Source organism: Rhipicephalus microplus, chromosome 1 (assembly GCF_043290135.1).
Source record: "Rhipicephalus microplus isolate Deutch F79 chromosome 1, USDA_Rmic, whole genome shotgun sequence".
Taxonomy (NCBI): domain Eukaryota; kingdom Metazoa; phylum Arthropoda; class Arachnida; order Ixodida; family Ixodidae; genus Rhipicephalus; species Rhipicephalus microplus.
Window position 1 is genome coordinate 267,881,950 of NC_134700.1, and position 16,892 is coordinate 267,898,841.

A 16,892-nucleotide genomic window follows, 5' to 3' on the forward strand; every position below is an offset into this window, starting at 1 on the left:
TGTATCTTGCCAGTACTTAGCTACGGAGCAGAAACCTGGAGACTTACAAAGAGGGTTCAGCTTAAATTGAGGACGACGCAGCGAGCAATGGAAAAAAAAAGGTAGGTGTAACCTTAAGAGACAAGAAGAGAGCAGAGTGGATTAGGGAACAAACGGGGTTTAAGGATATCATAGTTTAAATCAAGAAGAAGAAATGGACATGGGTCGGGCATGTAGCGCGTAGACAGGATAACTGCTGGTCATTAAGGGTAACTAACTGGATTCCCAGAGAAGGCAAGTAGGTTAGGGGGAGACAGAGGGTTAGGTGGGCGTATGAGATTAATAAGTTTGCGGGTATAAATTGGCAGCAGAAAGCACAGGACCAGGTTAACTGGCGGAACATGGCAGAGGCCTTTGTCCGGCAGTGGACTAGTCATGATGGTAATGATGATGATGGTGATCATCACACTTCCTCATTCATGTTTCGCACATCATCAATTCCCACTGTACATGGGATCTGCCGATTTTTTATATCACTTTGTGCAACTTGGATACGTAATTACAGCGCACACAGACGGGAATAAAAGAAGAAAACGCAATACACAATGCCTTTGTCTCCATCTATATGTGCACTGTAACGTTTCGAAGATGCATGCAATACCAGCTAGCCGACCAAACTACTCACGTGAGCTTTGCGCAAGATTCGTAAATAGGCCTGATGCGAGGAGGCGGAACATAAACATTTATTTATGGGCACCAAACAACGGTGCTGTGTCACCAGAAGCTGCAGCTGTGGCGTGGCCGCATGGCAAACCCGCGGTGGCAGTGGAACGCCCTGTGGAAGGTGGGGTCGTGCGCCAGCGCCATGTCGACGCGCTGCCTCGCGGGGCTCTCATTGAGCGCTAGGAATCGTCTGAAGGCCCACTCATTGTCGTAAGCTTGGCATTCCGACTCGGCGTACGACGTGAAGAACAGCTGCTCGGACGACCATGCCTGGGCGTCGGCCAACCGGTAGTCGGTCATATTTTGACGCAGATGCTGTACGCCGCGTCGGAACTCCATGTGTGCAAGCGCGACGGCCACGTGCTCGAGCACGTCGTCTAGCGCCACGGCAGCCGGCTTGGATACGAGTCGGCCCTCTTCGAGAGGGTCGCGCAATGCTGGGAACCGTGACAAGAAGCACGACTGTACCGCTTGGTACCGACTACGGCCTGTAGGCGTCCAGGAGTCGTTCAGGGCCATCCGCAGCAGCGCCTTCGCTAACCGCACGCTGAGCCGCGTAGAACGCAGAAGGACAAGGTAAGGCGAAGGTGACGCTCCATTGGTTGCCGACATTGCCACAGCCGCGGCCAGAGGAATGCGCAGCACGCCGTCGGAGCCAAGCTTCGAGTGATGCGAGAAGAGACCGTCGCTTGGCGCCGTACCACTACGGACAGAAGTCACAAAGCTGTCTTCGACAGCACGTTGGTAAAGCTCGAGTGCACTACGCTGCGTCGTCGGTGCCACCATTGCGTTGGCTTTCAGGTGACGTGGAAAGAACTCGACGCTCGTCGCATCGATTTTCTCGATGACCTTAAGCTTCATGGCATGATCCATCCAGGACAATGACCGGACGCCGGCTATTATGTGTCTCTTCGTCTCGTTCGCAAGTCGGTGCAAGTCTGTCCAATTCAGACGGTTCTTATATATCTGAAAGCCGATTTCAAGAATTTCAGCTGGACGAGCTCTTTCCGTCATCCGGAGGCAGCCTCGCTCGCGGTGACCAGGTTTAACTTGTCTCTCACCCTCGGGTGAGAAAGGCCACAAATGATCCACTGCGTAAAAGCCCAAGTAGTTGAGCGCCGCGCGTGGCGATACGGTATTCAACAGTTGATTTAGTTCGTTTCCGTACTTTGGCGGTCGAATTTCCACATGAACATTCTTTTTGGTCAACTTCACAAGGTCGCCCAACGCTGAGTTCAGAAAGCTTGAAAAGTTCGAGCCAGATCCAGACGCGCTGCTGCCTTTGGCAGCGTTGAGGTTCACTAGTCGTAGGCAAAAGTTGAGCACTTCAACTGCTCTGGTCGTGGTGTCATTGGTGTCTGATGTGAGGAAACCCATTGTTTTTTCCACCCTCTTCACAAAAGCAGTCAAAGTAGCATTGTTTCGGAAGTCGCGGATATTCAGCGGTGCGGCTGCGTGACCCAGCACAATGGTGACACTTGTGTCGGAGCCGTGCTCGACGCGTAAACTCAGCAGTGTGGATAACTGCAGCAAGCGAACCAAACGGCCAGCGACGTGCAGTATATCCACGTCCAACGGTGCCTCGTGGTACGGCCATCCGGCTAGCCCTGATGCATTTAGAAAATCAAGGAAAGGAGTGGCGTCTATACGGCCAACGTCTACGCAACTTCTCCACATTGCTGCTGCCAGCGACTGCTTGTTGTCACTCTTAATTTTTCGCCAGACGTTATCCTGGATGTCTTGCATGGCGGCGTCGTCCGCTGTCATAGCGTCAGGTGGTTCGCGTTTGGGCATCCAGCGGCGCGAACAAACATAGTCGTAGAAACTGTCACACGGGCCGGTTCCGAGCACGCTAGCCAGCCTGTCAGCTTCACGTTTGCAGTCCGGTGCATGACATAGCTTGTATCCGCGCATGAGCACTGTAGATGCTACTCCTGACAAGTTGAAGAGCCACGGGCCGTGCATAACGCCTCCTTCCTCCTCTTCCTCTATGGTTTCCCGGCTTTCGCGATAGCGGCCATACTGTCCAATCAGTGCTATCACACAGGCGGCTATGCCTAAAATGAAAATTACGCTCAGCACGAGGTTGCCTTGGTTGAAATTCCGCCGCATAAAATTGTAAGACGCCATCCAGGGATTCTCAGCAGCTTTACCACCATACCCCAGCGGTGTTCCTCCGCTAAACGATGACGTCGATATTGTCGTAGAAAAGCTTGTCGGTTGTTGACTGGCAGAGTTTCCGGCCTTCCAGCTGTCATTGCTGCTCGAATTAGTTCCGTACCGGTTCTGATAGGTTAGCAAGGGTGCTGAAGCTGTATGCGACGTAGGAACTGGGGGACTAGCGGGTGGAGTTTGGATCTCGACCGTGAGTGAACGCTGCTTGGTCGGAAGGGCGGGGTCGGATGGCGGCACCATCTGTGGCATCCCGAGAGATGGCAGCGTTGTGAACGAAGGCTGTGGCATCGGTGCCGATAACACTGTTGGACTGGGCATCGCCTGAGGCATTAGAGGGGAGGTCTGCTGTGATGGTGGAGGTAGCGCTGGCATGGGAAGCGACGGCGGTGGGAACTGTGGTGATTGTGCCATTGGTGACGGCTGCATCATGTTGTTTCCTATCATCATTGACATGGGCGGAACAGCTTCAGCACTCGACCCGAATGGCACAGGAGGCGACATATCGGCAATAACTGACGGCCCATAGCCGGCCACGTAGCGTGGAAAACGAGGCGGGACACGCTCGTAGGAACGCGCCCTACGTCGCATATAAGTCAGAGGTGGTCCCATCAGCCCGTCGTAATAGTACGGCGGAGGACTTGCGTACATAGGGCGGCCGGGCCTGCCTGGTATCTCGGGGTCGTCGCCGTAGTAGCGGCGTGGTCGGCCTTCGTATGATCGCCGATGACGCCGACGACGGCGGCGGCGCCGACGCCGTGACCCACTCGACGTGCTGTCCGAGTCGCTGTAGCGGCGCCGGCGTCTCGATGAGCGAGATCCTGAGGAGCGATAGCGACGTCTCCGCCGCTTTGGCCGGTCGTATCGATCATCGTCGAGTCTATCGTCCCGCTGATGGGATGGTCGCGGTGGTCTTTGGCAAAACGCAGGCCCGCAGTTGGCGCATTCGGAAGACGTGCGTTCTACCATTCCAGGTGTGTCGAGCGGTGAGGGAGACCACTGGCCCGCCACGCGCTGCCTGGATTTGCTCCGTGGATCCGAGAACTGGTAGACCCTCTCCGAACCACTGCCACTCGCACTACTTACTATGCTGCCGTCGCCTAGAACCACGTGGGTGACAATACGGTATTTTTGTGAGACGACGCTGCTATCTGTTGTGTCGGTGTATGTTCCGCTTCGACCTCTACGAAATCGCCGCCCTTCGCCTGCCGGCGGTAGGTACGCCTCTCTCTGTATGCGTTGTCTGGACCCTCTCAATAAGTCGTCTGTTTGCGTAGATACGGAAGTCGTTGAAGATGCCGTCACACTAGCTTTGGCTAAGCGTTTTGATGTAGTTTTAGAGGTTGTAGGAGACGGAGTCTTCCCGTCGCCTACTTTTTCCACTGTTGAACTTGATGACTGTGCTGAAGTGGGAGGGCTCTTGCTCTTCTTCTTCTTCTTTTTCTTCTTCTTTTTCTTCTTCTTCTTTTTCTTCTTCTTTTTCTTCTTCTTCTTCGTCTTATGCTTTTTCTTCCGATGCTTTCGACTCTTTTTGTGTTTTTTACGCTTTCGACTCTTTTTACGCTTCTTGTCTTTCTTACGCTTCTTGCGTTTCCGGCTGCGGCGTTTCTTCCTGTCGTCGTCTTCCACAACATATGCAGTGACAGTTGTCCTGAGCGGGTCACCTGCGCTTAGGATGGTAGCTTTCGCATTAGCAAGATCTTTGCCCACACTATCTTGAACAAGTCCTGTTACTGACTCTAGTAGTAGACAGGCAGAACGCAGGCGATCGACGTCTGGCCTGTTGACTAAACCGGTAACATCGGGCCTGTTGACAGCTTCTTCAACTCTTGCGCTGAGTCCTGGAAATGAGGGTAGACGCCATAGGCCAGAGTCTTCGGACAGTTGCGAGCACCTCTTAGTCCATGCGTCTGTAGAATCGAAGTTATTAGATTTTCGAGACTTCCTCGAACGCAGAGAGTCAGCGGATGTGGAATTTCTAGATATCAAGGACCTCCTACGGTTGTCACAAGATCTTTTCCTATCGCCTGCCATTCTGTGACGCGCAGATTTGACAGACGATCTCGAGTGCGTCTGAGATGTAGAGACCGTGGATGAGGCTGAACCTTTACGCATTGTTAGCGTTGCGGGGTACGTGTATGTCTCGCTTTGAACTACATTGTCCATTACCTCGAAGCAGTCTTGAACCATTCTCACTACAGTTTCGGCTCCTTTTACTTCAGTGAAGTTAGATGGTGTCGAGCGTATTCCGGTTTCAATTACATCATCCATGGCTTGGAAGCAGTCCTGGACCATTTCGACTACGGTTTCGGCTCCTGGTAATTGGGTGTATTTCGATGTTGCGGGCGTGCTGGACGTATCCTCGTTGAAGGTGCCCACTCCTCCAAGTAATACCGTGTTCGTTGACGACGACCCCTGCCCCGCAGTGTCATCCTGGTGGGAACTATCAGTACCGATACCGAGCGCATTCGCAAGGAGATTCAAGACCTCGTTTTTCGGCTGTTCCATTGAAGGTTGCTCAATCACTTGAGTAATGTTCGGTGTTGCGGGATTGATGATGAGCGTGACATTGGATACAAATGTTTCTTCCGTACCCTGAACTGCAACGGTGGGCTTTTCGACGACAGTAACAACGGGCGGAGCTGTCGTGAGTCCCCGCCTATATGCTTCGACGCTCTCTTGGCTAAACGTTCCATCCTCACTCCCGCCGAGGTAATCCTCAAGAACAACTGTCTTTTCAACGGATCCCACATTATCCGGGCTCAGCGGCACTGCGTCTACTTTTAATCTCGTTTTTATCTTCAGCTGCGAACCAACGGGTCCGAATCCGGGAGGGGTGAATAGTGTTAAAGTTGGTTTTCTCTCAAGCGCAAACACCTCTGCTTTTTGTTCGCGCTTCAAAACTATTTCAGGTGTTTTTACCGACTGCTCCTGCTTTGCATCAAACATTTTGTCGAATTGCTGCCATTGTTGTTTTGCCACATCTTGTGCCACGTGTGGCTGCATTGATTTCAAGCCTTTTTGATTACCTTTCATTGGCAGATCCTTCTGACAGCCGAGTGAGTCCCGCGTATTTCGATCAGATACAACTTTCTGTTCTTTGTCATGCTGCATGGCGGATTGGTGTGCCCCTTGTTCTGTACCTTTTTCCTGTTTGTACGACTGTTGCGTTACTTGTTTCGCCTGCGCTGCAGGACCCGGCTGAGCATTCTGCTCTTGCTCCTTATTTAACTGCTCCGGTATTTCGTACCTCTGGAGCTGAGCCTCCTGTGGCTGCTTCTGCTGCATCGCTCTTGAAAAGTGGGCTCTCTGTTCCATCTCGTACGCCTTCTCCAGCGCCTGCGCTCTTTGATACCTCTGGCGTTCCTCCTTTTCTTCGGCCTGACTATTTAACTGCTCCGGTATTTGGTACCTCTGGAGCTGAGCCTCCTGTCGCTGCTTCTGCTGCATCGCTCTTGGAAAGTGGGCTTTCTGTTCCATCTCGTACGCCTTCTCCAGTGCCTGCGCTCTTTGGTACCTCTGGCGTTCCTCCTTTTCTTCGGCCTGACTATTTAACTGCTCCGGTATTTGGTACCTCTGGAGCTGAGCCTCCTGTGGCTGCTTCTGCTGCATCGCTCTTGCAAAGTGGGCTCTCTGTTCCATCTCGTACGCCTTCTCCAGCGCCTGCGCTCTTTGATACCTCTGGCGTTCCTCCTTTTCTTCGGCCTGACTATTTAACTGCTCCGGTATTTGGTACCCCTGGAGCTGAGCCTCCTGTGGCTGCTTCTGCTGCATCGCTCTTGCAAAGTGGGCTTTCTGTTCCATCTCGTACGCCTTCTCCAGCGCCTGCGCTCTTTGGTACCTCTGGCGTTCCTCCTTTTCTTCGGCCTGACTATTTAACTGCTCCGGTATTTGGTACCCCTGGAGCTGAGCCTCCTGTGGCTGCTTCTGCTGCATCGCTCTTGCAAAGTGGGCTCTCTGTTCCATCTCGTACGCCTTCTCCAGCGCCTGCGCTCTTTGGTACCTCTGGCGTTCCTCCTTTTCTTCGGCCTGACTATTTAACTGCTCCGGTATTTGGTACCCCTGGAGCTGAGCCTCCTGTGGCTGCTTCTGCTGCATCGCTCTTGCAAAGTGGGCTTTCTGTTCCATCTCGTACGCCTTCTCCAGCGCCTGCGCTCTTTGGTACCTCTGGCGTTCCTCCTTTTCTTCGGCCTGACTATTTAACTGTTCCGGTATTTGGTACCCCTGGAGCTGAGCCTCCTGTGGCTGCTTCTGCTGCATCGCTCTTGGAAAGTGGGCTCTCTGTTCCATCTCGTACGCCTTCTCCAGCGCCTGCGCTCTTTGGTACCTCTGGCGTTCCTCCTTTTCTTCGGCCTGACTATTTAACTGTTCTGGTATTTGGTGCCTCTGAAGCTGAGCCTCCTGTGGCTGCTTCTGCTGCATCGCTCTTGGAAAGTGGGCTCTCTGTTCCATCTCGTACGCCTTCTCCAGCGCCTGCGCTCTTTGGTACCTCTGGCGTTCCTCCTTTTCTTCGGCCTGACTAAGTGGCTCCACTGACCGCTCCTGGTTCATGTTCCACGTTTTCTGATACCTGTCACGCGCCATCCCTTGTGAGTTTTTGTACTGCTGTGCTGCTTGTTCCAGTTCATATGCTTTCTCCATTGTATGACATTTTCGGCGCGCCTCTCTTCGTCTTCGCCGTTCTTCACGTGAACTTCCTTCGTCTTTTCCAGTCTCTGTCAATTGCTCAGCCTGTTGCTTTTCGTAGGTTCTCTCCATCTCGCGACACTTCTGGCGAGCGTCTCGCGCTGTTTTGTCATTAGATACATTCCCAACTTGTCCCAAAAGCTCAGCCTGCTGTTTTTCGTAAGCTCTCTCCATCTCGTGACATCTCTGTCGAGCCTCTCGTGGTGTCTCATTGTCAGTGGCCTCTCTTATTTTGCTCAAAATGTCAGCCTGTTCCTTTTCATAAGTTCTCTCCATTTCGCGACACCGTTGGCGAGCCTCTCGTGGTGTCTCATGATCAGTGGCATCTCTCATTTTGCTCAACATGTCAGCCTGCTGCTTTTCGTAAGCACTCTCCATCTCGCGACACTTCTGGCGAGTGGCTTGCGCTGTCTCGTCATTAGCGACATTCCCAAATTGTCCCGAAAGCTCAGCCTGCTGCTTTTCGTAGGCTCTCTCCATATCGCGGCACCTCTGGCGAGCGTCTTGCGCTCTCTGGTCATCAGTGTCGTCTCTCATTTTTCTCATCTGCTCAGCCTGCTGCTTTTCGTAAGCTCCCTCCGTCTCATGACATCGCTGGCGAGCGAACTGATCAGCCTGCTGTTTTTCGTAGGCTTTCTCCATATCGTGGCACCTCTGGCGAGCGTCTTGCACTCTCTGGTCATCAGTGGCGTCTCTCATTTTTCTCATCTGCTTAGCCTGCTGCTTTTCGTAAGATCCCTCCATCTGCCGACACGTACAGCGAGTCTCTTGTCCTTTCTGTAACTCGGCAGCGTTGAATTGTGTTGGTGTTGTGGCAGTACACTGAATCTGTCTAGCCATATCGAGCTGACAGCGCAGTTGGTGTACTTGTTGGTAAAGGCGATTCAAGTGCCCGGTTTCCCACCGTTGAATGTCTTGTGCGTGCTGATACGGCATTGCGTGGGCACTGTTGTCGCTTGTTCGCTGGTCATATGCGCCCTCTGTTGTCGGTAGTCGTGGCTGTCGGTAGTCTCCCTGCCGGTTTATTGTGTCCGTTGTCCATTGCTGGCTGTACATGTTGGTAGAACCCATCGCTTCACCGCCGCTGGCCGGTGTCCCGATAGCAGCCAAGTCGTCTTCGCGTGAAGACCGGTGCTGCTTATCCCGTCTACTCTTTTGTTTCAGTGGCTCTGTCGCGGTCACTTCTGTCGGCTGTATCACGCCTGCAGGTTCTCCAATGGTCGCTGCATCCATGGCTCTCTCGTCCATAAGAGGGCTCTCTGGTGCTGCAGCTGTGGAGGTGTTCGCAACTGCTGGAGATACCAGCTGCGACAACGATGCGCCCAAGGACTCCCTGGACTCAGTCGTCTTGCCGGTGGTCGCCGTTGAGCTGCTGTCATCTCTGCTGCGCCTCCTCTTCTTTTTCTTCTTTCTCTTCTTTTTGGACTTTCGCTTCTTGCTTCTCTTTTGGCGGCTTCTGCGACTCTTCTGCGATGCCGAACCGCTGCTTTCGAGCGATGGTTCAGCGGCACGCGCCTTGGTTTCAGGCGAGCGCACAAGCTTGCGCACCTCGCACGATCTGCGCTCTTTTTCGAACTCCTGCACACGGATGTCACGCTCAAAAGATAGCTTTCGGCTGGGTTTCACGATCTCCTCGCCCCAGAAGCGATCGTCGTTCTTGTCTCCTGCGCAGAAAAAGCACTGAGATTTGTCTCTGGCGCCGCCTGGCGAACGCGCGCGTCTCACAGCAACGAGTTGGAAGCTTGCGTTAGAGTTCAGAAAAATTTTTTTACAGCGTATAGAGGAAATATATTCGAGATGGCGAATAAATACACGACGGGGAGAAATAATTGCCTTTTTTTTTTCAAGCAGGTTTCATTATATATATTACTTTACATCTCGAGCGTTCTGACTTTAAGCGAGCCCAAGGGTGCTCTATGCTTAAAAGTCATCGATTTGTGTTTCCCCTTAAGTTGATTTATTGCCACACGCATTGGCCAGTCAGTAAGTTCCGCATATATGAGCCCAGGAACTTTGTTGCACCCTTTGACCATCTAGAATTGTTATTCAAACTTGTCGTAATTCACCGCTGTCAGGCCGTCTTTCTACGCCCCAAACTTAAGACGTGTAAACAATGCGGACAAAGGGCGTTCTCCACTGAAACGTTCTGGCGGGCTAGTTGGTTCACGTTCTCAAACTGCGCGAAATCGTCATGACACGAGTAAGAAAACACATCTGCGCTCGTGTTCTGTGCGGGTTCTCTCTCTATTGTCCTGGGCATTCGCGCAGTTTAAGAGCGTGTAACAGAGGACTTTTTGTATGCCTAAGTTCTCGGCGAAGTGCCAATACCATAGCGTCTCCGGCTCTACTGAATGGTATATACTCGGTTTCCTTAATGCACTTCAGAAGCTACACGATATCGACCGTGGTCATATCCTACCGCATTTTCATGTTTACGTCGCTGTCAGGACACTCTGTAGTTTCTATATATATAGATGCCACAAAAGTAACTTATCTATTGAAATCAGCGAACACTGCGTGAATACTAATATGTTATAATCTGAAAATAATTCAGTTCTGCATCTCCACATTTCTTTAAACCTTCTCGGACTGGGCGTGAGGCCGGCACCAACATGACCGTGCCACTCACGCATTTTCTTCTGCTAACGCAGGTTATCTACTGCTCCGTCGTAAATGCGCATCATCGTAATGGCAGCGCAATCACTGAGCGACATACATCGGCGACTACACTGTGCAGAGCCGAGGACCTAGGCCAGGACGACGATTGCGGTGTGTGCCCGGCTACCCCTTTTGGACAGTGTCAACTGCCGATCAACGAACCCTGGGCGGATGAAGGCCGTGTCTACCAAGTACAAAAGCAGGACTGGATCAGTACAGCGACGGGGCGTGAGGCCGGCACCAACGTGACCGTGCCACTCACGCATTTTCTTCTGCTAACGCAGGTTGGCAGTTGTTCAAATGAGGGTTTCATCTTTTACGTACTCATGATGCCGGTCACGCCCCGTAGTTCAAGCACGGACTTAAAATGCCGTGTTGTGTGTTGTTATACTAGACGTCGCTTTGTTTTACTACGCAGATACGCGTTTTATTTCTTGCTTTTGTTTCTTTGTGGTGACGTTGAGTTAAACCCTGGTCCGACTACGGCAGAGGCGCTAAATCAAATTTTGGATGGTCAGAAAGACATAAAGGCCAAATTACAGGCTATTGAGACGTCGCAAAATCAAAGTAATACAGCTATACAAGAGCTTGAGTCACGAATAGATTCAATGGAAAGCGCAATAGCCCAGTTCGCAAACTTGAAAGAAGCTGTGACAGAATGCAGAAAGAAAACTGAAGACACGCATAGTATCGTAAAGGATTTATCCGCTAAAGTGGATGACCTGGAAAACCGCAGCAGGCGATGTAACTTGATATTTTATGGTGTCGCGGACAGTGAAAGTCGTGAATTGCGCAGCTGCTTCTGAGAAAGAAGTTCAAGAAATCGTATCCGGTTTAGGATTATCGTCAGTGAAGATTGAGCTTGCACACAGGCTTGGACGGTACCATGGAGAATGACAAACCGCGACCACTTATTGCAATGTTTTCAACGTACAAAGACAAACAGACGATCTTAGCCAACGCTAGGAAGCTAAAAGGTTCCAGTATTAGTATATCGGAAGATTTCTCACAGACAGTGCGCAGGAAAAGAAAGTTTCTCTGGGAATTCGGCGAAAGGAATGCTTCTAACGGTGCTCGCGTAAATCTGAAATATGATAAACTGTTTTTAAATGGGCAAATATACGTGCACGATGAAAATGGTGGCCAGGTTGTGCAAACTAGATGACGCATGCGCAGCTCTATAGCAGATGTAGCTTTCCTGGTTGTCAATTGCCGTAGCATCAAAAACAAGGTGGAAGATTTTCATAACCTGCTTTGCGTGGTAAAACCAAGCATTGCGCTTGGAACCGAATCATGGCTAGATGCTGACGTAAGAGACGCCGAGGTCTTTCCAAGCTGTTACAACTGCTTTAGGAACGATAGAAATCGTCATGGCGGTGGCGTCTTTATACTTGTTGATAGTCCGCTGTCTTGTTCCGCACTTGATCTAGGTGGCGGCACTTCAAGATCAGATTATCAAATGGAAAAACATTATCAGTGTGCTCATTTTATAGGCCTCCTGCAAGTTCTACAACCGTCATGACCGATTTTTCAGAGACACTAGAGACCGTCCATACTGATTATTTTGTTATAGGCGGGGACTTTAATATTCTAGAGCTTTCGTTGAATGATCAGTCTTCCAGTGCGGGGGCTACATCTGCAGCAGCAAGGGAAATGTTGGACATGCTTAAAAGCTTTTCCTCAACTCAGATAGTAAAGCAAAGCACGAGACAAAATAATATCTTAGACTTATTCTTAACTAATCAGCCAAACTGGGTAAAAACGGTTTTGGTGGTACCTGGCATTAGCGACCATAAAGCTGTTTTGTGTGAAATGAAGCTAACATACGAAAAGTCTCAGAGAGCCGCATCATAAAAAATGTATAATTACAGCCAGGGAAACGTAAACCAGATAGGCCTTGCATTGGAAGCTTTCTCTCCAGAATTCGAACGCCGTTCCGGTGCTTGCAGCATTCAAGAGTTATGGCTCCTTTTCAAAACAAAAATGCTTGACCTACAGGAAAAGTACGTGCCTTCATGGGTGCAGACTACACGTCGTACTAAATCGAAGCCATGGTTTAATGGTGAGCTGCGGCGCCTTACCGGTAAACGGAATAGGGTATATACAAAATTTAAGAAAAACCCCACCTCGGAGCAACTTGAAACTTGAAAACCAGCAACTTGAAAACATCAGAAAACTTCTGCAAACAAAAATCCGTCATGCGAAAAAAAGATTTTTTCAACGATCTGCCTACTCGATTCAAAACAACAAAAAAGTTGTTCTGGAATCTGGTCAAATGTAATAAAAAACATGGAGTGTGTATTCTTTCGCTTCAGCATGACGGTAAAGAAATGGAAAATAGCTTAGGTAAGGCCAGCTGTTTTAACACATTTTTTTCCTGCATATTTTCGTCGTGTTCGTCAAACAGCGCTTTGCCTACGCCTACTAACAGATGTATGACAGATATGGATGACGTAGCTGTTGATGAAAACGGCATCCAGTGTCTCTTCGAACACTTAGACCCTAGCAAAGCAGGAGGACCGGATGGATTGAGAGGCGGTTTTCTCAAAATGTGTGCACCGTTCATCGCGCCTTTCCTTAAGGTTCCATACTCGAAATCATTGAGAACGGGAAACCTGCCACGCGACTGGAAGGTGGCATGCGTTGTGCCTGTGTATAAATCAGGTCCTCGTGAACTAGTCAGCAATTACAGACCAATATCTCTGACAAGTATAGCCTGCAAAATATTAGAGCACGTCTTGTGCAGCAATGTAATGACACACATAACCAATCAAAATCTTCATAATCCAAGACAGCATGGTTTTAGACGAGGGCTTTCCTGTATAACTCAATTAACAGAATTTTTTCACGAAGTTTGTAGTTCACTGGATGAAAGCTCCTGTGTTGATTCGACATTTGTAGACTTCAGGAAAGCGTTCGACCTCGTAGATCACGGGCTGCTTGTATGTAAGCTACGTTGGTTTAACATCAATGAACAGGTGATAACATGGATTCGGGAATACTTTTCCTTGCGTTCTCAGTACGCAGTGGTAAATGGCGCAAAATCGGGTATGGCTAGCGTAACATCTGGTGTCCCTCAGGGCTCAGTGTTGGGCTCCTTGCTCTTTTTTATTATTCATAAATGATCTTCCCGACACCATCGCTTCTTCCATCAGATTGTTTGCTGATGATCTAATAATATATATGGAAGTTGCAAGCGTCGATGATACCGTTCTTTTACAAAATGATTTAACGAAAATGGAAAACTGGTGCCGTGATTCACATATGCAAATAAACGTACAGAAAACTGTTCATATGCGTTTCACACACACACAAAAAAAACGTATGGCATCGACATTTTATAGTCTGTCTGGTTCTTCGTTACAAACTGTTTCAGAGTATAAGTACTTGGGTGTATTCCTTACATCATTCATGTGTTGGCACAGGCAGGTCGATTACGTTACTGCAAAGTCATGTAAGGTGTTGGGATTCTTGCGGCGTAACACAAAGCTGTTTCCTCAGCAGGCCCGCGATCTTCTCTACAACAGCTACGTCAGACCAATATTAGAGTATGGGTGCACTGTGTGGGATCCTCCCACAAATGCCGATTGCGACAGGCTTAAACGAGTTCAGAACATGGCTGCAAGATACGTTATCGGTAGCTTTGAGAGAAACCCTAGCACTACTGCCACAAAGGAAACATTAAAATGGGAGCTTCTAGAAAAAAATAAGGCAAATTTTGCGCTTGAAGCTTTTTCACAATATATATCATGGCCACATTGGAATAGACCGTAATCAGTATATTCTTCAGCCTCATTATGTATCAAAACGAACAGATCATGAGCTCAAGGTTAGAGAATATAGCTGCAGGACTAATCTTTTTAAAAGCACTTTTTTCCCGAAAACTATTTCTGAATGGAATCGTCTGCCTGCTGACAAGGTCAGCATAATAGATAACGAAGCTTTTGCGGCCGCTCTTTGACATCTCATTCTGTCTTCAGCTGCAGTCGAATTTTATGCAGTGTTTAGTTTTTATTACATCGTTTCTGTATTTTTTATGTTTGTACAGTATAAATTTCATTTTTGTTTTCTCTCTTCCTCTGGGTTAGCTGATCTTTATGAAATTCATGTGCATTGACAACAATGTATGCCGCTATTTCTCCTTAGTTTTTCACAACCAATGCTCTTGAAATGTATGATTTATAAATTCTCTCTGTAACACACCCCCCCCCCCCCCCCACTGTAACGCCTAAATGGCGTTGTGGGTACGAGTGTAAATAAATAAATAAATAAATAATAAATAAATAAATAAATAAATAATTAAAGCACTGGGTCTTTGAGAGGCGATGCCATAAGCGTGGTAAATTTATATGAATTTTTGTCAGCAGTATAAAAATTCAAACTTTAGATTGTTTATTGCACTGCATATCAAGCGGCGGTGAGCGCACACGATTTCGAAGCTGTCAATTAACGTGGCCATTTACGTTAAGCTTTAAAACAGCGTGTTTATTATCCACAAGAAGGCACAGTTGAATAACACTAATGTCGGATCGACCGCCAAATACGAATACCGCGCGTCTTCGCGCCTTAATCTTTTAATCTAACTCGTCTTAATCGTAACGCTAAAGTATGGCACACGTACAGTATATGAAATTCAATACTGCTGAATTGTAACTTAACCACGCAAATCGTGGGATCGAGTCCCGGCTGCAGCGGCTGCATTTTCGATAGAGGCGAAAATGCCGTAGTCCCATGAGCTCAGATTTCGGTTGCACGTCAAAGAACCCCAGGTGGCCGACATTTCCAAAGCCCTCCACTACGGCGTCTCTCATAATCATACGGTGGTTTTGGGACGTTAAACCCCGCATATCATCATGTATACACCTAACCAAAGAATACTGGTACGGCTAAAATAACGAAACGGCGTTTGAATATTGACGTCGGTGACGTGTGCTGCGTTTTGTCGTCCTCCTCCACATACGCAGAGCCGCTAACTGCAGTGCACGATATACTGCACGGCACACAAGACCGAATAAAATAACGATATAGGTGTTTAGCCATTGACAGACGCCATTGAGAGGCCCGCGGAAATGCATACCAGCTGAGGCTCTTTAACAGGCGCCTAAGTACAAGGCCTCCAGCGTTTTCGCCTCCATAGAAAGTGCGGCCGCCGCGAATTACAGGTGTTACAGCAATCGAGCACTACAATCACCGCGGCAAGTATGATGAAATGAAAGGGCCATAGTGATAGCGCTTATCGTCAACACAGATTGCGAAAACATCTCCGCGCGGTGCCGCTAACGCGACATCGGGACGCCACATGAACTGCACTCTGACAGTGTATCGGAAGAATTGTCCCTCCTAAAAAGTATTGCCGAATTCTTACAGTACACTTGCCGGGCATCTCTGAGCACGCATCCCGCGATTTCTTTACATCTAAGCTTTATTCCCAGCTAGCACAAATAGAAGACAAGGCCGCGCTTTGTTTTGTTCGCCCGGCTATACGAGGCGCGCGTGCCAGAGGAGCGAGGCAGCATGGCGTGAAGCCTGTGTGAGGCCGCGTAAATATACCGAACGAGCACGGCTAGCTCACCGATGGACACGTCGAGCCGGTAGTCGTACCCTTCTTCGCGGGGGTCCGGCGGCTGCGCTGGGGCCTTCTCGCTCATGACGGCGGCCGCAGCCTCCCGCTGGTGATCGACCCCCTGGTGGCAAACCGGCAAATCGTGCTCGCGCTCGGCAGCCCTGCATCGTCTTCCTCACTACGCGTACCGCTTGCCTTTCGACGAGAGGCTCTTTTTGGGAGGCCACGACGCCATTGTGGAATGAAAAGGTTTTGGCTCATGCTGCAGCGGATTGCAAGCAGGGATCAAGTGAACATACATTGCCAAAGAGTGATTAGGTGAACACTCATAGCCAAAATGATTGGGAATACTCATTGCCTGCCCCACCGTGGTGGTCTGGTGGCTAAAGTACTCGGCTGCTGCCCCGCAGGTCGCGGGATCGAATCCCGGCTGCGACGGCTGCATTTTCGATAGAGGCAGGTGTGCTGTAGGGCCCGCTCGCTCAGATTTTGGGTGTACGCTAAAGAACCCCAGGTGGTCTAAATTTACGGACCCCTCCACTACGGCGTCTCATAATCATATGGTGGTTTTGGGAGGTTAAAGCCCACAATCAATAAATACTCATTGCAAAAGACACTGACCTATAATGTTGGCTTTTGACACTACACTCTTTCCTCTAGCTTAATGTGTATGGACCCGTATTCACAAAAACTTCAGCCGCTGAAAATTTTTGTGAGAGAATATTTAGACCAATCTCGATGCGGGACATCATTAATTAAGCCGGCTGACCAATGGGAAAACGCTCTCACGAAAAGCAAGTTTAATGAATTCTGTACCGGACTTGTTAGGCAACATGGACTCATCACATGCTGTGTGTAGTACAGAACTCTCTGGGTCCTTAATCAGGATGCCAACTCATTCTACTGAATGTGCGAGGTGAATGTGTCCCAGACGATGCCTTCAGCTGAACTGCCATGAATCACTTTTCAAATAAGTGTTATATTGTAAGATGCGTGACCCACGCATCACTTCTAAAGCTTAATTTTAAATTATAAAGTTTTGACTTCATCGTTTGCCCATTCCGGGATTCGGTTTACTTGTAATTTATCGCTCAGTGAAAGCGACGACCAA

The 16,892-nt window shown here is 49.3% G+C and overlaps 1 protein-coding gene across 1 annotated transcript; it reads right to left on the reverse strand.

Annotated features, from left to right (window-relative positions):
* Window positions 1-700: 700 nt before the first annotated feature.
* LOC142817085 (uncharacterized) lies at window positions 701-10,200 on the reverse strand. The gene has a single exon (XM_075894206.1). It carries the CDS (start codon window positions 8,806-8,808, stop codon window positions 754-756), a length of 8,055 nt encoding a protein of 2,684 aa, XP_075750321.1. The 5' UTR covers window positions 8,809-10,200; the 3' UTR covers window positions 701-753.
* Between the last annotated feature and the right edge of the window lie 6,692 nt (window positions 10,201-16,892).